The following is a 19,734-nucleotide window of genomic DNA, read 5'->3' on the forward strand; positions in this document are numbered from 1 at the left end:
TTCAGTGATACATAAATAAATAGGAAATTTCTTGCTCTGCGTGACCAGAGACTGGCAAGTGAGAACAGGAAAACCCTTCTGGGTACTTTGAAGCTCTTAATACCTTCCTGAGAGGTTCTTGAGAGCAAAATATTCATACAGCTAAGCACAAAAATAAGGACTGAGGGTCCTCTCCATGCCCCCCACCCAGTCTCTGTCTGGGAAGGCAGTGGCTCTGACAAAAAGCTGTTGCAGCCCTAGAATTCATTACAAAGAGGAGACCCAAAGTGAGGTTTGCCCCTGCATAAGCCATGGAAGACCTGCAGTGGTGCTGTACCTGTGGGACTGGAGTTAGCACTTGTCAACAGCTTAGGAAATTGGGCTGGAACTTCAAAAGCTCCCCAGACAGTTTTGAGAACAGCAGCAAAGGCCTCACCAGCAGAGCTTTGCCTCCTTGCTGCTCAGCTTGTGATCAAAAGGAAGATGGGGAGGTAATTTGATTAGCGTGCAAAATACTTGCTCAGGGAGAAAATACCAGGTTGCCAAAGAGATCTTTAATCTAATGGAGACAGGCATAACAATACTGACTGTGAAAGCTGAGGCTGGGTGATGCAGATAGAAAAAGAGACCTTTCAAGGTCTCCCTTTTTTATTATAGCAGTTAATGACCACTGACACAAACTACCAAACATGGGCACAAGTTGTCCACTTTTGTAGAGCATCCATGTCTAGCCTGTGTGTACTGCTGGGCTAAATGCTGAGTTAGGGAAGGCGAAATGTTCTCAGCTGCATGAATAAATCAGGCCACCAAGTGTAGTTCCTGCCAGCTTTTCATTCTGCATCCCTGAAAGTGGGTGCTCGGCAGTGGGACAAGCGGAGAGGACTGGCCTGGGGCAGGCCTGGTGCTGGCAGCTGTTCTGTGAGCTCTGCCATTGCACAGCCCTCCTGAAAATGTTCCAGTCAGGAGGATGGACCTCTTCATCTCTTCCTAAGCTTTATCCCACTTTAGAAAAAACAACCCCCAAATTGATTAAACTCTCAACAGTAATTATTCCTAATTATATAATACTTCTAGTTCTAGACTCTTTAAGAGTTGTAATCAACTCGGACTTTACAGTCGGCAAAGTTGTATTAAAACATGTATCCTCACTTTAGTACCCAGAAAACTGCCACAGGTAATTATCTCACTACAGCAAAATCCATGAACACTCCTCCAGCAGTGACCTGGTCAGCTGGTTATCCAAGTACTTTGCCAAATCTTGGGCTCAGTCACTGGCAGCTGCAGAAACCAAACTGAATGCTCATCATAGAAAGGAAAAAACCTCAGATCTATCTCCTCATCCAGGAGTTCCTGGTTCTCACAGTGTGCTTCTAAAGGGTCCATGACCACCATCCTGCTGGTCTGTTCATGTGCAGGGAGCTGCCTCGGCTGCTGCCATCGTAGTCTTCAGTATCTTGTGCACAAAATGATGCTGCTGCCATTTTAACATTCTCTCTCTTCCTGTCCAGATGAGCACTATGCCAGGACTTCCTACAAGACCCTGTTTCTATGATATAGACTTGGACCCAGTGTCAGGAGGAGTAAATGGGCTCTTCTGAAAGGAATTATGAACCAAAGGTGGGTGCCTTCTTGAAGGCTTTCAGTATTTGGGCTTTATGTCTCATGTTGAGATAATGGAGTTAAGCCAATCTCAAATTATGCCATATGTCTCCAAATGACATTTGATTATAATTCAGCCTGGAAGTTTCCTGCAGTAGTATATAATAGTAATTAAATATGTTTTTGTTTTTAGCTCCCAGAGGAACACCTGATGAGTCACATAAATGGAACTTGTGCCCTGATCTGTTTTTTAAGATACGACTGAGAATGTAGAGCAAGAACTGACTGGAAGGAGGAGTGCTGAAGAATCGACCACTAATGTGTAATCTGTAATAATTTTTATACTGCTGCATTCCAAGCTAGTCCACACTGAGCATATAAACCGTATTTCCTCTACAGACCTCCCGCTTCGAAATTGTAGCTGAAGCAGAATAGAGAAGCTTGGGTTTAGTGACCTCTTTTGATTCAGTGACATGATTTTAATAATTAAAAATCCTAAAGCTGGAGCTCTTTGAAACAGTCTTGGGACTTAATTGTCTTAACCATAGGGGTTTTGTAGCATATATTATCTTTGAGAGTCTCATACACTGCCGTTTCCCACTTGCCATCCTGAATGAGTTCTCTTCCATGTCTTGCACTGTGGGGGAAACCGCCGTGCTCTGAAATTGCACCCATGTCATTTCAAAGAGGGAGCGAGGAGGAATCCCCTCCACTCCTCATCTCTCTCCAGAAGTGCTTGCCCTGGCTTCTGCTATGCATCATTCCTGCAGGCACCTGAGCCACGTCAGATTTCCCTGAAAGCCCAGCTATGACTACTGTATTTTACTGCTGATGGAATGAAACCTCTGGATATCAGATGTGAAGGGACTGGGTCTCTGGCCCGTAACTGTGGCTTGTGTCAAACGTGTCTTTTGAACCATTTTATGCTCAACAATAAGTGCAGTTACACCACTGACAAGCCTTGCCTCCAAAGGTACCGTTTTGGTGAAGAGCGACAACACGAATAGTGATCAAGTGAGTTGTAGGAGGTTTTGTCCACAGGCCAAAAATCATTTTGTAACAAGAAGACAGTGTTGCTAACGATTTTTTTTTTTAAACTAATACAAATAAACTGGCAAATACTTCAACTTTTGGGGTTTTAATGTATGCACTGAGACTACTGAAGTAGAGCTTATTTCTGTGATTAACTGCACACAAGCAGCAATCCTTGTATTGACAAGTAGGAGTGATTATTGCAGTAATAAGTTGCCTGCAATGCACCAGGGGGTGTGTGTGCATTTAATCTGGTTTCCCTCCCTAGATGATGTATGTCATCTGTAGGAAATAAACTACCTGAAATATTCTGTGAATTTGATGTACTTGCAGCTGACTGCGGAATATCTGAATTAAAACTTGTGAGGCCCATCTGCTTGTATCAGAACTGAAATCTAAAAACATTCTGATTTTGGTGAGAACTGGGAGGATCAGGACGTAGGTGTGCACCAACGCAGGGGAGCATCTGTAGTACACAGATATATTGTGTGTGTGTATGGAGAGAGATCTCTATCTCTCCAGTTGTTCAAGAGGGGGCAATAATTATATAAAAATTACCTGGTTGTGACACAAGCAGGCAGAACAGTTTAAATGGTGGTAACAGCATTTGAGATGCATTCACAGCCTCCTTAAATTTTCCTTTTGATGGTGGTCTGCTGAGGCTTTACTGGCAGCCAGAGCACACTCAGGGCCCTTGCAGGGGGTTGGAAGGGTTGTCCCCCCATGGCTGCCCCAGCCCCTGCCTGGGTGACGGGGCCTCTTCACCTGCAGCTCCTCGGCCAAGCCTTCCCTTCCAAGCAGGTTGCCAGAGCGGATGCTGCCAAGTCTGCTGTCAGTTCCTACATTTAATCTTCCCTGCTACACTGCTTTTCTGCAAGTGCTCTGTGTTCCACCTTCATTTTATGCTTATGAAAGATGGGATAAGTGCAAATTTATGCTAAGATTAGCCTCATTTTAGTTTAGCATGAGATCATAGCCATGTGCTTGAGGGAGATGGTTCAAGAGGTTGCTAGTCCACCTCCTGCAGTGAGGCACAGCCCCGGATCAGGCAGGAGCTGTTTGAGGGTTGGCTACGCACAACAGGACTGGTGGCAACAAGGCATGAGAGCCAAAAAACGGCCCCTAGGGCCAAAAAATAGCCCTGAGCATTTCCTGAGGGTAAGGTTCTAACCTGCACTTTCGACCCCTTGGGATATGATCTCTCCTCTCCCTAGTCTTGGTCTTGCGGAGATGATACATAAATAGGTTGTTTTTTTAACTCTCTCCTTTGCAGCTAAGCATGCCAGCTAGGTCTTGTCCTTTCAAATGGGACACAGAGGACACTTAATTTTTTCTAACTAAGTACTGGAAGGTTGTCTTCTCCTCCTGTTGCCTAGAGAAAAAACTAATTATGTACGAATTTGTTCTCTGTGGACTATTTGTGGGCCCAGAGCCCTTTGTTGGTGTTATGACCATCCGTCCCCTGAGCTGTGCTGTACTGAGAGTCCTGCATCACGTCATGTAAGAAATAACACATTTATTTCCTGGAGTAGTGCAGGGGGCAAAAGGAGAGATTGTTGCTTGGTTGGCTTGTTGCATATCACCAGCACTGGAGTGTAGGCCCAGAAAGAAAACTGCCTCCAGCTGGGCCAGGACCTTTTTCTGACCGGATCTCGGGCTTGCTGCAGAGCCTTTTATTTATTTCCCTTGGGCCACAGCCTGTAGTGTCACTGTCTGCCCCTGGAGCATCAGGAATAATTGAATTCCATGCAAAGTGTTCCCAAATGGAGTTGATGGGAGCTTGCCTCCATCACACCACCCCTGAGGCAGCACACACATTCCCCATCCTCACATTATCCACCCTCCTTCCTGCTGCCTCCGACTGCAAGGAGGGAAAAGCTCCTCAAGCTGAGGGGCCTTGCTTGGCTTTAATGCAAAGTGGATTGTAATTAGAACCCACCACCCACGTCGGGGGAGAAGCCGTTTCCAAATGAAGTTTATTATCCTGAGCGAATGCGAGCAAACACATCTCACAGGGGAGCTTTTAAAAAGGCAATTCCTTATGATGCTTGATGCACTTTTCTGCCCTCCTGGCTGACATTTCAGCCCATCAAACCCATTTTGTACCTTTTTTTCCCATGAAGAAGCCAAAGAGGGGGGAGGCCAAGTGTATTTTTCTAAGCCTGGCCTACTCTGGAAGCCACTTGCAGGTTCAAAGTGCTGCTTTGCCCAGTTGCTTATGTGCTAACACGCTGTGAAGCAGTTAATGTCTGCAAAACCTCTGTGGGCGTCAGTCAACTCCCCGTGGAGATGAATGGGGACGTTCAGGCATCTCGACTATAGTTTCCTGTAGTTCATCAGCTCCACTTGGTAGTCCTTTCTCCAGAGGCTCTCCCATCAATCATAACAGCTGGAGACGTGATTTTTTTTTAAGTCAGATCTCAGCTGCTTTGGACAGAAAGAAAGCTCATATGAAAGAGGCACTTTCTCTGGTATTTTAGGCAGGGATTAGTCTAAAGCCAAGAGCTGGCTGTCCTTACCTCCACCTCTGAAGGTGTAGCTCCTGCAGCACCCCCGGCAGTGTGTGCTAAGAGCTGTGAAGATTTCAGGTGGTACCTGAAGAACAGCTGCCAAGAGCAAGACCCCCCGCCCTCCTGCCCACACAGCCAGGCAAATGCCAGTGGTCCCTCCTCCCTGCGGGGTGTACACCCGTCTCCCCTCCCGTGCATCTTGCTGTCACTGGGATCTACAAACCACAGCTCGATTCCTAGGAGGACCTTTGCCTCGAGTTGTATTCGTGGTTTTCGTGTCTGCTGCCGCTGTGCAAAGCCTGGGAGGGGACGAAAGGTTACTCTGCCAGCGGGAGAGGGATCCTGCCTCACAAGGAGGGATGCTGCCTTTCCAGAAGGGAAGGATGCCGGCCGCCAGAAGAGCGGTGCTATCCCGCTACGGGGAGGGATGCTCGCAAACAAGGGATGCTGATCAGCGAAGAGGGAGAGATGCTCTCCCCTAGGAGGAAGGAGGCTGCGAGCAGGTGCCGGCGGAGCGGGGCCGGGGCGGGGGGCGTGCCGGGGGCTGGCGGCGGGGGGCGGGGGGCTGCCGGCAGCGCCCTCCCAGCCGGCCCGGGGGGCGCGGCTGCGGCGGAGGCGGCGGCGGCGGCAGCGCAGCCGCGCGGACCGGAGCCGGGATGGGCCGGGATGTGCCAGGATGCAGGTAAGGGCGCGGGGGGCGAGGGGGCGGCACCGCCTCGGGGGGACCCGCGGGGGAGGCGACACGCGTGGGGCTCCCGGGCCGCCGCTGCGGGCGCTGCCCCAGGAGCCCCCGCCGTCCCCATCCCTTCGGATGGGTCCGGCTTTGGGGGTTCCCCTTGCCCGGGGCGGGGGAGCGGCGGTGCCGGGCGGCTCCTGCTCCGCACCCGCGAACGCCCCCAAAACTTCGCGGGCGCGGGGGCGGCGGAGCCGGGCTGCGCTCGGGGCTCCGGGAGCTGCGGGTGCGCGCTCGCTCGGCTCCGACAGCCCCGCTCCTTCTCCCTTGAAAGATTATAATTAAAATAAAAATAATAATAATATTAATAATAATTGTAAAACCCCAAATGTGCTGCGGGGGAAGCGCGCCCCGGAGCCTCCCTTTAATCACCCTGCTCCTGAAAAGCCCTGCCCGGAGCCCCCGAGCCCATCCTGCAGAAGTTGTTTGTGGTAACACATTTTTTCATCTTTCTATCCCAAAACGTTGTGATAATGTTTCCAGGCAGCGCGGGATTTTTTCGTTTTGTGTTTGATTTGTTTGATTTATTTTCTTTTTTTTTTTTTTTTTTTTTTTTTTTTTTTTTTTTTTTTTTTTTTTTTTTTTTTTTTTTTTTTTTTTTTTTTTAAGGGTGACACACATCTTACAACATCACCTCTTTGATGAACACACGCGGTGTTAATTGAGGTTGCCATGGGAGGCATGCACGTAGTATAAATATGCTCCCTTCTTGCCATGTGATTTGGCTTTTGTATTCCACAAGCCTCCTTTTTGTATTCTCTGGTTTTGCATATTGTCATATGGTGCATTAAAGATAAAAATATCTGCTGTCTCAGGGTGTAATTTCCCTAGCTGGAACTATGAGTGCATATGGAGCAGTGAGGAAAGGATTTAGCAAACCTTAGGAAAAAAAATATGTGTGCATGTGTAATACGTATTCACCATAATATGGGCAGTTACATTAAAAAAAGTCCCCTTTTACCACATAAAATAGCCAAGTAGTACTTTCTGTGGTGGAGCATCACTGGGTTGACATCTTGTGGCCTGATTTTGCCTTTGGATATTGATGCTAATTAGTGGAAATAAACTGCTATAGTGCATCCAGTCTGCCTCCCAAAAATGAAATATTTAGAGAAAAAAAAAAAGTTTTCAATACGTTTTGTTTGGGGTTTTTTAATTGCCCTACAGGTATTATCATTTGTTTGTTGTCTTCCAGGTAAAAGATGAAAGCCTCAGTCAGACTTCACATCAAACTTCATGTAACCTGTGAGGGGAACTGAAGCAGAAAGGAAAGCCAAGGCAAAGCAGCATCTGACCTTGTCACTGGGGGGCAGAAAACAGCCACTGGTTCCACTGGTGCTTCAATCAAGCTCCCTTGTGCAATGTGGAATTGCAGAGAGCTCACAAAGTGCAAGTTCTTTCCAGGTCCGTGGGGTGAATAAAAATTGTTAACTCTTGGCTTGATTTGTCATCCTTTGGGGAAAAAAAAAAAGTATGTCAGACTGGCCATTATATAGTCGCTGCTGTTAGACCAAGCACAACGTGGAGTGGGTTTATTCCGGAGATGAGAGTGACTGTGGCCAGCAAAGCCAAGGAGAAGCCTGTTCAACACCACGTCTGCCCAGGATTCCTTGGAGAGGTGATCAAGTGAGTAATAAGACGAAGTGGGAGTTACAAAGCGGATGCGATCGCTCCAGCAGAACTTCTTTTCACTGCCACATCCGCTCGTTACAAAGCAACTAACGTTATTTGGAGAACTGTTCGAGGGGAAAAATGCACTTTGAGCATCTCTGCTGTTCTTGTGTCTGAGGCATCGATCAAGAAAATCGCTGCTACAACCCAGACGAAGGAGGAGCGAATGTGGTGAGGGCAGCTAAGGAAGCTCAAATGGAGAACCCAAAGGAGGTAGAGTCTCCCAGCACAGGGGCAACGTGCTCCCCACTGGAGGAACAAGCAGAGAAACCCTCCATGCTCTGTTTTAAGAAGCGGAAGAAGCCCTGTAAGAAGGGGCTGACTGTGAAGGATGCGTGCGAAGGAGCCTCAGAGGAGAAAAGCCAATGTGTCAGCACCGACCAAGGGGAGGCAAAAGTTTCCAGTCCATCACAGTCCTCCAAAGGAGCCTGGGCAGCCATCAAAAACCTCACAAGGCCTCGGAGAAGGCAGAAATCCTCCTCACGGAAGAAGGCACAGTCCGATTCGCAGGTGGAGCTGGAGGTGGATGCTGAGGAGAGCTGTGCACAAGACCTCCCGAAGAAACGGGCCAGCTCTGGCGTGAAGATGCCCTGCATGCGGTTCTCCAGGGGCAAGAAGAAACCCAGACCCTCGGAAGCACTGGAGGAGTCAGAGGGCAGCGTTCAAGCAAACGAAGTGGTGGGTGTTTTGAACAAAGCCTGTGAAGAGCCAGAGGATTTGGCCCCGGCAGAAAAATCTGAATCCTTCAGCCCAGTCTCTGCAGAGGAGGACCAGGCTACAGTGAAAGAGGACCAAGCTGCAGTGAAAGAGGACCAGGCTACAGTGAAAGAGGACCAGGCTACAGTGAAAGAGGACCAAGATACAGTGAAAGAGGACCAGGCTACAGTGAAAGAGGACCAAGATACAGTGAAAGAGGACCAGGCTGCAGTGAAAGAGGACCAGGCTACAGTGAAGGAGGACCAGGCTGCAGTGAAAGAGGACCAGGACACAGTGAAAGAGGAGCAGGCTGCAGTGAAAGAGGACCAGACTATAGTGAAGGAGGACCATGATACAGTGAAGGAGGACCAGACTACTGTGAAAGAGGACCAGGCTGCAGTGAAGGAGGACCAGGCTGCAGTGAAAGAGGACCAGGCTGTAGTGAAGGAGGACCAGGCTAGCATGAAAGAGGACCAGGCTGCAGTGAAGGAGGACCAGGCTATAGTGAAGGAGGACCATGATTCAGTGAAGGAGGACCAGGCTTCAGTGAAAGAGGACCAGGCTGCAGTGAAGGAGAAGCAGGCTATAGTGAAGGAGGACCAGGCTATAGTGAAGGAGGACCAGGATATAGCAAAGGAAAATGACAACTCTGTTGAGAAGAGTGAGCCCTCGACAGAGCACACACCTGACATGGAGGAACATACGGAGTGCACTGTTCAGTCAGAGATAACTGATTCAGAGACAGTTAATGAAATAGCCCAGGACAAACTCCAGGAAGGGAGCCTACCCCAAACCACAGACGATGCAGAGGGCAGAGAAGCTCCCAAAGCACCTGTTTCCAAGGATCAACCCGACAGTCCCCTTGAAACCACCGAGCAGGAGGAAATCCCTAATATCTGCACAGAGCTGCCTGAAGGGGATGAATCAGAGAAGAGCACAAATCTTCCTGAGGAGTGCAAAGCCCAGGAGACTGTATCAGAGTTCAGTGAGTCGACATCCAGAGACAACGGAGCGAGTGTGCAGGAATGCTCCAGCCATCAGGTGACATCAGAGGCAAACGCGGGCGCCGGCATTGGCGTCGGCATCGTCATCACCATCACTGAGGCTGAGGACTCTGACAACACCGACTCCGACCAGGCCTATGAGCCGTCCCCAGTTCTGCACCAAAATAAGCAAAAAGGGAATAAAAAATCAAACAGGAATGCTGATGTTGGTAAAAAAGAGGGCCCTGAGGCTGGTGGTGGTCCCCAGGCAGAGGACAAAAGTCTGGGTGACCAGGGGCACAGAACTGGGGAGCAGTACGAATTGCTCCTCATAGAAACTGCCTCCTCCCTCGTGAAGGCAGCCATCCAGTCATCCATAGAGCAGCTGGTCAATGAAATGGCCCTGGAACAGAATAAACACAACAGTTTTCTGTGAGGGGAGCTTTGCCCCCAAGAGGAAGAGCAGAGGGAGTGATTTAAAGCCCCATTTGTCCTGGGGTGTGTGTGGAGAGCTCAGAGGGCTCCCAGGGCTGAGGTGTAGTTAATTCTGCATGCCCCTCCAGTTGTGTGTCTATGTGAAATGGATCCTGAGACGTGGGCAGACCCTGCTACATACACTGTGTTCCCTGGGGCCTCAGACAACACCACTGACTGCAGCTGCAGAAAAATGAAGGTGTTACAGTGACTGTATTTTCATTTATTGGCATAATTATATCAAGGCCACATTTCTGCCAGCACCCATGCCAGGTTGCCCCACTGTTCATGCTGTAGATCTGTATATACCATGTGTTTAAATAAAGGTCCTGAGAGGCAGCGAGTGCCCGACCTGCTGCTGGGCTGGATTCGGGGGCACGCTGGAACAGCTGGAGGTTTGCCTGGGGTGTGTTGGAGATGAGGGAAAGCAAAGCAACTGCAGTGTTAACACGAAGACATCACTGTCAGAAGGGCTCAGGACAGTGTTTAGTGTTGTGAACTGTAGGCATTCGCTACCTACGGGCGCCAGGACCGGGGGTCACCGTTGCTGTCCCATCGCGTGAAGCCGGCAGGCTGCAGCGAGAAGTGTTCTGTGTTCTGCATTCGGCCTCTCCCGCTGCCACGAGCAGCCTGTGCATCTCCAGACACGTTAAAGCACAGCATCAGCCGCTCGCCTTGCTGACCCCGGGCTGCACAAACGCCAGGAAAGCGACAACGCTTCGGGGGAGGGCCTGTTCTTGCACCATTAAGCTCAACGGGCAAAAATTCCCTGCGGCATCAGCGGCGTGGGCTGGGCGGGAGCGGTGCCTGCTGCGGGCAGCCCCTCTCCTCCCTGGCCGTCCTCCCCCCCAATCCTGGTGTCGTGGTGAAGCTGTCCTCAGATGTAGCATATTTTTTTATATATATATGGCATGTGATATAAATAGCAGTGAGCTGCATGCGTGTTAGCAGTCAGCATAGTTTGGGTAGCTGCGATGTTCTGCCGGCACTGGAATTGCTTTGATTTGGTCTGGGCGCTGCTGGCGTCCCTGGGTGCTGGCGGCAGCCGTCCTGCACCGCTCCCCGCTCTCCACAAAGCCCGCCTGCCTTCATCCCAGCCCAGGCATCCCTTGGGAAACGTGCATTATGCCCGGCTCGCTGCCACCAGGCTCCGGCTGGCTCTGGCACGCCACGTAGCGCGCCTGAAACATGCAGTGAAATGCTGGAGCGATCTTACCGAAGTCCTCAGGGAAAAAATCTAGACATGGAGGGCCTGAGGACATGGCTGGAAAATGCCTGGACAAGCCTACTGTCGTCAAAACCCGTGAACTGCCCTGCTCCAAGGGGGTTTGTGCGTGTGCGAGCACCGCCTCCCACTGCAAGCCCTCCAAGAGAAAGGGGCCTTTTAATATTTTGGGATTGTGTCTGCATGGCTGGGATTTATGTCCAGCTGTGGGCAAGGCAGTGTGTTCCTCTGAGAAAATTCTCCTGCGTGTTTCTCAGCCGATACAGAAATAGCAGCCGCGCTTGGCACTTGCTCCCTGACCATGGGCGGTGCGCTGAGATTTCCCTTCCCAGCGTAGGATTTGGATTCCTGCTAAAATACAAGGGCTGTACATGTCCCTGGTACCTGGTGCACAACCACAGTGTGAACCTTGATAAAGCATCTCCGTTGTTATGAGAGGACTGCGACAGAGAGAGCGACGGCTCATTTCTGTGAAAGTAAAACTTTAGAAAAATCAGAGGGTGTTTAAAAAAAAAAAGTGTCTTTTTTTTCTGTGTATTTATTTATTAAGTTATCAGATATCGATAATTCAGTGTGTACAATTTTAATGGCTTTGTACTTCATACTGGTCCTTCCAGGTGTTTTGCCATAGTTTTGAAAGGGACTCTTAAAGGACTTTTAGATGCACCTTTGGAGCTGCCACAGCACCCAGCAAGAGCCATACTGGTATTGGGGGTTGCTTATGGAATTACAGCGGGCACTGTGGCAGGTTGGTGCCAAGCAAAGGGCTGCTGTGGGGCCCTGCTGGGGTTGGCTGTGGAGAAGGATGTCCAAGCTCTAGTAAATAAACAGAAAAAGACCCCGTGGGGCCAGGCTGTCATCTTCTGTCAGCCCACTTCGCGGTTTTGGGAGGATTTCGTGTTATTTCAGTATTGCCTTTTGGGCAAAACGCGCCTTCAGAAGTGGAGGAGAATGGCAGAAATGCTTTGGTCCAGCCCTGCCCTGCGAGTGTTGCTCTGTGTCCAGGGTTGTGTTTGCATCCTCTCTGTAGCTGGTTTTCTCTCTGTTATAGGTGTACATAGAACTGATGATTATTTCATTAAAGCTGAATGTACCTGTTGTTCTCTTGCCTTGTGATTGAGTGGGCAGCTATGGAGAGATTTTGTATGTGAAGGGATTAACTCACACTGGTGCCCCATTGTGTCCAGCTTTTTCAGGCAGCTGTTCAACAAGCAGAAAGAAATCTTAAAGTTGGTTGCAGACCCGAATTCTTTGGAGGCTTGCTCTTCCTCTGCTCTTTCTGTAACCTTTCCTTCTGGTTGCTGGCTAATCATTTCTACTGCAGAGCCCTGGCTGCCCAGGGACTGCTATAAGGAATTTGTGAGGGATCACAAATCTCTAGCAGCTAAGAAAAGCCATCCTGCTGTCCCATGGGTAAATTCCCTGTTAGATGCCCAGTAGTGCTAGAGGAAAATGTTTGAGGCTGTGCAGACTGACAGGGGTCAGACCCCGCTGCCCATGGAATGGCACAGCTCTTGCTGATCCCACGCAGGTGGTTTGATTTTCTCTGTGAGCCACTGGTTTGTGATTCCTGCTCCTAAGGCTTGGGATTGCTGTTCCCAGGTGTGTAGTTTGGTGCTGATGGGGTCCATTATAGGGACAGCACCTCGGGAGGGGGAGCAGCGAGTTTGGTGCATCAGCACTTTCTGTGATGGCTCAAACGAACCCCGCATCCTAATTTATGGTTTTTTTGCATAACATCTTCCATGTAATTTCTTTAGACACCACAACATTCAGAAAATATGGGAGAAAGAGGTAATACATATTTAATAGTATTAATACTATTTATTCTTTCAGGTTTACAGATTAAAATATGGGCTCATAACAGCCACTAATGACTTAATTAAGACTCTCTACTCCTTCCTTGTGATTAGAGAGTAGAACATGAATAAAACATTTATTCTTTTGGAGAAGGAATGATAAATTTACTATTGTAAAGGAGTACTGGGCCAGGAAACCTGTGAAGATGTGGCTGTGCGGTTGTGCCAGAGCACCAAAGGGTGGCCTGGATTTAAGACTGTGTTCTTCACCAACAGCTGAAATAAACCAGAATAAACACAGAATCATAGAATCATTTTGATTGGAAATGGCCTCTAAGGTCCCCAAGTCCCACTATTAATCTAGTACTGCCAGGGCTGCCATGTCCCCAAGTGCCACATCCATGTCTTTTAAATACCTTCAGGGATGGTGACTCCTCCACTTTGCTGGGCAGCCTGTTCCAGTGCTTGGCAATCCTCTCAGGGACAGAACTTCTCCTGATAGCCAATCATTTTTATAGCCCCATTCAGATTGCTTTTGAGCTGTCTGGCTCCTTATCAATACAAAAAATTCATCGCTTGCTGCTCTCTGAATCGTGGAAGTTGTTCTTCTGCTCACCCCACAGACTGTGCTGCTGCTTTTGTCCCAGATGTTTCCAGTGCTCTGCTCACAGCAGGGACAATTTGGCTTTATATTCAACAAGTTCTCTATCCCTGCTTTGCTGTGTCATTTTGAACATTTTCATCTCCCACAGCTTTTTTATATTAGCAGCAAAGAAAAGAGTGTTTAAATAGTATAAGTCTTGCCCAGAAAGGCTTCCAGGGGGATAAAAAGCTTTTCTGTTATGTCAACAATGAGCCCAGAAGAAAGCAAGTGTATCCACTGAAAGGTTCCTTGTGGAAATTGCTGGTAGACAATGAAGGCACAAACAAATACTGTGTTTTCTTTCCTGCCCTGGGACACCTAAAGTGCATTAGAAATGTACAGGGCTGGATCTCCAGCGGCTGAAGGTCACGGCAGCTCCTTACGCTTCAAAGGACCAACCCTCCCTCAGCCAGAAATCTAGTGTTTGAATCCAAGATGCAATCCCTGCATAAACGAGGGAATTTCTCATATGTGTCCTTATGTATAACTGACAATCCAGTTGTGGGTTTTGTTGGTGGTGTTGCTTGGGGGTTTGGTTTTTGGGGGTTTTCTTGGTTTGTCTTTTGTTTTTGTTTTGGGGTTTTTTTTCCACAAATGTATGTAAGAAATTGAGTAAACTCATGAAGAACACAGAAATCCTGGTCTGCACTTGGGATGGATGGATGGATGGATGGATGGATGGATGGATGGATGGATGGATGGATGGATGGAAGCCAGACCCTGCTGACAGACTCACGTGTTAGGGCAATGAAGCCCTAATACTGCCTGTCTCCCAGCTAGAAGCTTTCAACATGAGTAACTCAAAATGACAAAGTGCTCCAAGAAAACAGATTGATTTAAATAATTGCTTTAATATGATTTTACCTCTGCAGTTTTATTTCCCAGAGAAACGGTTCTTGTTAGTTCTTGTTAGGTGGTATTAAAATAATTAAATATTTTCATTTGTGAAACAGATAAAATCTTAATATTAAATGTGATTTTTTAAAAAACCAAACCAATTGGAGGATGTTATTTTTTACACAGTCTTTTAAGCAACAATATAGGTTAACATTTTTTAGGAGGCACAGCTTTCATGTGTCTTTCTTTTTGCAGAAAATTGCAAAGAGTGCAGTTTTTCTTTGCCAAATTATGGGATGCTGCTGTGGGGTCAAAGTCCTTTCAGCTGAAAAGTGGGTTTCAGCAAAAATACCCAAACCCAGCATTTTAGAATAGGGGATTTTTTATATAAAATCTGACAAAGAGGCGGATTACAAAAGGGAGGGAGACGTCAGGAAAACACATTTTGCAATTCAGATTGCTGAGATGAAAATATCGGGCTGGCAGTCACCCTGTCAGTCCTTAAGTTTAGACCTCGCAGAGATCAGTCTTCCAAACTTCTTTAATCTGGGGGAGGTGACATCCCCCCACCAAGGTGGGTGCCCCAGCAGGGTCCCTTCTTCAGGTACCAGTGTCCTTTCAGGTGGTGCCAAGTCCCAGCGTGGGGACACGCCGTGCCTGGACACACTGAGCGCCACTTTGCCACTGTCCCCGAGAGAAAGTTTAAATCTGGAGAGGGACGCTCGAACACCGTGTCACGCCGGCTCTCACCATTTGCCGCGCTGGTGCGGACACGAGGCCGAGCAGCCGATGCGTCAAGGCTCGGTGCTGTGACAGCTCCGCGTGACGGGAGACTGCTGAGATGGCAGCTGGGTGGGAAGCGCAAGTACTCCGACTCCTACGGAGCTCCCGAGCATCCCCGCAGGGAGGGAGGAGCAGCGCATCCCCTCGCCGCTCGCTGCAGCCCCAGCCGCTCGCTCTCTGCCTGCCAAGCGCTCCCACACTGCTGCTGCACGAAGGCGTCGGGCTCCGGCGCAGCCCAGACAGCCCGTAGGTGAATTTGCATTCCATTTGGTAGCTGGAGCAAGGCGGGGAAGGCCGAGGCGCTGGAAGCTTCTCGACCCGCACCTCCCTGGAGCGTGTGGAGCAGCCGTGAGGGAGGGGGCGGGTGTGCAACAGGCACAACAGGAACGCACACCTGCACCCCCGCTCATTAGGGCGGTGAGTCAGAGCCTCACGACCGCACCGTGGGGATAAAAACAGGCTGGCAGGGCATGCTCGGCCCTAATGACAGGCCTGGGTGCCTGCTCTGCTGGCTCCGGCGGTGCTGCGGGGCGGCGGGGGCGACCGCAGCAGGAGCGGGTCCCTCCCGGGATGGCTACAGGGACAGGGGCGACGCTGAGCGAGCATCAGCATCAGCCTTCGCCCCCGGCGCTTTCGGCCGGAGCCTGGCGAGGCTGCACGCCCGCCGCGGGATCCTTTCTTGGTGGCTGACACCGCGGTCCTGCCTGCCAGGGGGGTTCTTCTCCTACATCCATCACCCCCCATGCCTCGTGGCTCTGGTTTCCCGGTCCTAGTGCCTACATCCTGAAAATGGTGGGTGGCAAATCCAGCACCAGAAGGGACAGGACCCTTTATGTAGTGTTTTCTTGCACTGTTTGTCCCAGTAGTAGGAGGATTCACGTCGACTAAACAGTGCCTGGTTGCTGCATTCCCCTGTGCATCCTGGGAGGTACACCCAGCCATCGGCTGCTGTGCTGCCTGGAACCCCACAAGGCTTCCCATGGGCATCTCAGCTCAGGTGAAACCCAGCCTAATGCAGCAGTGAAGGTCTTAGAGCTTTGCTGCACCTCTGCTCAAAGGGTGCAGCCTCTGGTTTGGAAGCATTAGTGGAAACATTTCCTCTGGTAGGCTCTTTTGAAGTTGTGTCATTACTGTGTCCTAATGAAACATGCAAATCCTGTAGGCGCTGCGATTGCATCTCAGGGAACTCAGTCCTGACACAGCTCTGGTTGTAAATACTTAACTGGCATATCATTTAGGGCACATCCATCCTCATTACCTTTTTCCTCCCCATTTCTTATTGCACAGAATATATTTCCCTAGTGCTGGGAAGCCTGCTCAGTTGCAGCCCTTTTTGGCAACCCTGGACAAGAGGGGACAAGAAAAAGCTGAGTTTTATTAAACAGGGAATCTGAAGATCATGGCAGTGATGTGGCACAACCTGTTGTTGGCAGATTGTCGTGGGAGGCCTTTGACAAGCCAAGAGGAAACCTCCTGCCTTGGCCACTGACAGCCCATGGTCCCATTCAATGATGCTGAATTGCATATGCTGAGGTCACTTTTCACTGCATTTCTGAAGGAGTCCCTTACACAGGATTAATACTTTCTGCCTCCAAAATAGTAGAAAACTGCTCAGTATCAGCGTTACACTAAAGAGGAATGAAAATGAAAGCTCACAATAATAGTACTCCATAGTCTTATTTTTAACTGCAGCGCTCACTGCTTCAGGTTTACATCCCAACAGCAAATTTCTTTTCCCTGTCCAACCTCCTCAGTGTACACAAACATCCCAAAACCCCTCTGCTGAGGGACACTGCACCCACAGAGGGCATGTCAGCCCTTCCACACCCCCTGCACGTGTCTGTCAACCGACTCTGCAGTGATTTGACAGACAACATGTGAGTGAAGAGCCTGCCCGAAGGGCTGCTGCAGCCAGATGGCAGGAGACACGTGTTTTACCCACAGTCTGTGCAGGAGGTAAAAGGAGCTGAAGGATTTTTTTATCCTGCGTGGAGTTGGGGGTGAACATGGCCCGGCCACCAGCATCACCTCCAGGCAGCAGCAGGGAAATGCCAGCATCACGCTGCCCTAGATGAGCAAAAATTCAAGGTGGAAGAGGTAAAATCCGAGCATTTGTAGGTGAATGCCGGAGGGGACGAGTTACCTTTTAAGCACAACTTGTGCACAAGTAACAGGCACCAAGTAACATCGCTCCTCTGACACCAGTAATTCAGGAAAAGTTCAACCTAATGCTTTCATTGCGCAAGTGCTACTAAACCACATCTCCAGCCACCACAGCAGGTGGGGAAAAGCAAGTTTCTCAGTAAAATAACCACAGCCCATGCTGCAAGGGGGATAAATAAACTTTTCTCTACACACTTTACTGCACCCTAAGCAGCCCAAGAAACATGGCCCCTGTTGGACTCTGTTCACCATCAGAGCACTAAAAATAATTCAAAACATTTCAAATTACCTATCTTGAGATTGTTTATGATGCTCTCTGGTGCTTGAGCCAGCTTTCAGGCCAACACCCAGATACACAGTGACAGCCACTGTAGCACTTACTGGCATTTCAGAGGTTAATCTGAGCCCAGTGAGAACTCTTCTCATGCTCAGTGGCTTTGGCAGGGATCTGAATCCAAATCTTCCCATCTTTACATAAAACAGGAGCTGCGGAGCCCACAAAGCACTTTAATGAATGTGGTTCATCAACTCAATACCCCTGATGATGGGACCCCTTCACAGCCCAGGACAGATGTCCAGGGATCCCCTGGAATTTTAAAACTTCCAGCCTTAAAGTATTGTCACCCTGGGTCTTTCTTTCCCTAAGCCCACGTGCATCTATCAGCCAATTACAGATATCCAGAAGGAATCACCAATATCATTATTCTGCACACCGTGACAATTTTTTTTTAGGGTTTTATGAAAAAACCACAAAACAACAAAACACTACAAGAAATGAGTATTTGCCAAACCCAGCTGTGCAAGTTGGGCTGATTTCCAAGAATGCACTGGCATAGAGGTTAAGCACTCAGTAATTCAAGTGCCTTCCACACACAGCAATAAAACTTCTCATGATGTATCCAGGAGCAGCTGCTGCCCTTGCTTAGCAAACGTAACTGGCCTGTAAAATTATTTTCTATTCATGATACTTGGAGAGAACGGTATTTTCATATTAACATAACTCAGAGCTGACGACTTCTGTCTCCAGCTTTTTCTGCTGCTTTAATTATAACAGTGCTTTAATGCTTGCAGTAGAAAACTGCTGAAAAGGCATTTCTTGTATTGCAAATGTTGCAAAAAATGCCTCTGGCAGATGTTTGATGTCACAGATGTTCAGCACCACAAAGCTTAACCAAAGTATACCCTAAAAGGGGATGTGAAGGTAACAAAAAATAATCTCTTTTGTAACGTTGCAAAGACATACAGGACACACACATGAACACAGCCAAGGTTTTGGTATGATTTTGGCTTTGCTGGTGTGTTTGCAGTCAGCACCATGGAGTCATTACCACAGCACACACACAGCACATACAGCTGAGGGACACTTGGCTCCTCTAACCAAGATCACAGTTTTTATTAAAGCTCCCTTTTTAATGGGCAAGAAGTGAACAAAACAGTCCTGCCCACGCCCCTGAAGATGAGCAGCATGTCCTAGAGGTGCTTCCAGCAGTGCTGCCTGGTATCCTTGCTGCTGTCCCCTCTGCTGTCCCCACTGCTGTCCCGTTATCTCCGCAGAGATATCAAGAGCCCTTTGACTTTCAATACCAATTACTTCAGGCAAGTTAGGCATCTAGTAAATGATACAAGGTGCTTATCTACTGACTGAATAGTAGATATTCAGTCTCTCTACACCTATAGCCACCCCAGCAGAGCTTCTCCCTGTTCTTAAATTAAATGTAGAAGGTGAGCAAGGAGCACCCGGAGAAGCCAGCCCACTTGGTAAAATGGCACATACAAATAGGGAATGATCATAAAATACCTTTTTTTTTTTTTTTTTTACCCATCATGTAGAAATAGAGGTCAGTGGAAGCCGGAGGGCATTTGCCCCAGTTACAGGCAGCCCGTGCTGGATGTGATTTAGCTGATGCTATTAGCCTGGGAGAGACGCAGACGGCTCTCTTCTAGGAAATGTTCCGTGTGAATCGCTGCGTGCTCAGATGCAGCATCCACAGGCCTGGGTGTCGGCAGTGCTCTGTTTGTTTGCTTGCTTTAAAGAAAGGCTTTTAAAGCAGAGTTAAAACGCGTTTTCACCAGCCCCCCTTTAACGGGCACACACAGTGAGGAGCACTGGGGCTAGCAGGGAAGCACACCCCAAACCACAGCCTGCATTTTGTAACATCATCTGGGCAGGCTCAGAGCTTGTTTGTTTTGCTCCTTTGTCTTAAAACACGATTTGGCAGCTCTCGGTGGCCAATCCATCCCCTGGAGTGTGTAGCTCCCTGCCCAGGAGAAGCAGCAGCCGCCCTTACAAAGACCTCAGATGGTCTTTTAATTCGGCAGTGATTTAATTGCTGCACTTGCTCCAGGACAGTTTCAAAGAAGACAGCTCAAGGGTCCCGACTACAAAGAGCTTTGGAGCAGGCATTCTGACAGTAAACTGTTCTCACCATTGTTCGGGCTCCCCCTTTCCAAAGGCAATGACTTGGCTCCACCAGGACTGGCAGGGAGCCTCCAGCTTCTCAAAAACTGGGTAATGAGATTATGGGAGCAGCTCACGAGGCTTTTGCCCTGAGCTGCAGAAGAGACCTTTGCGCTCTAAGAACTTTGTGTGCCTCCTCGGGGCCTTGT

At 49.0% G+C, this 19,734-nt stretch overlaps 2 protein-coding genes across 4 annotated transcripts in view; both read left to right on the forward strand.

Annotated features, from left to right (window-relative positions):
• The window catches only part of MTHFD1 (methylenetetrahydrofolate dehydrogenase, cyclohydrolase and formyltetrahydrofolate synthetase 1), a 42,851-nt gene extending 37,823 nt beyond the window's left edge, over window positions 1-5,028 (forward strand). For 2 of the 3 annotated variants that reach the window (XM_027895345.1, XM_027895344.1), the window contains exons 27-28: window positions 1,488-1,596; window positions 1,772-2,705. In XM_027895345.1, coding sequence (XP_027751146.1) covers window positions 1,488-1,577 — 90 coding nt within the window. In that variant the 3' untranslated portion in view covers window positions 1,578-1,596; window positions 1,772-2,705. Of the gene's footprint in view, window positions 1-1,487; window positions 1,597-1,771; window positions 2,706-5,011 lie in introns of those variants that run through there. The other variant, XR_003572526.1, reaches the window with a different exon arrangement.
• Window positions 5,029-5,786: 758 nt separating this feature from the next.
• Window positions 5,787-12,001, forward strand: AKAP5 (A-kinase anchoring protein 5). The gene is made up of 2 exons (XM_027895325.1): window positions 5,787-5,802; window positions 7,643-12,001. The coding sequence occupies exons 1-2, from the start codon at window positions 5,787-5,789 to the stop codon at window positions 9,637-9,639; spliced, it is 2,013 nt and encodes a 670-aa protein (XP_027751126.1). The 3' UTR covers window positions 9,640-12,001.
• The last annotated feature ends 7,733 nt before the right edge of the window (window positions 12,002-19,734 follow it).

The sequence above is a fragment of the Empidonax traillii genome, unplaced genomic scaffold, assembly GCF_003031625.1.
Source record: "Empidonax traillii isolate 1590-97213 ecotype Southwest subspecies unplaced genomic scaffold, ASM303162v1 scaffold457:size789790, whole genome shotgun sequence".
Classification (NCBI taxonomy): Eukaryota; Metazoa; Chordata; class Aves; order Passeriformes; family Tyrannidae; genus Empidonax; species Empidonax traillii.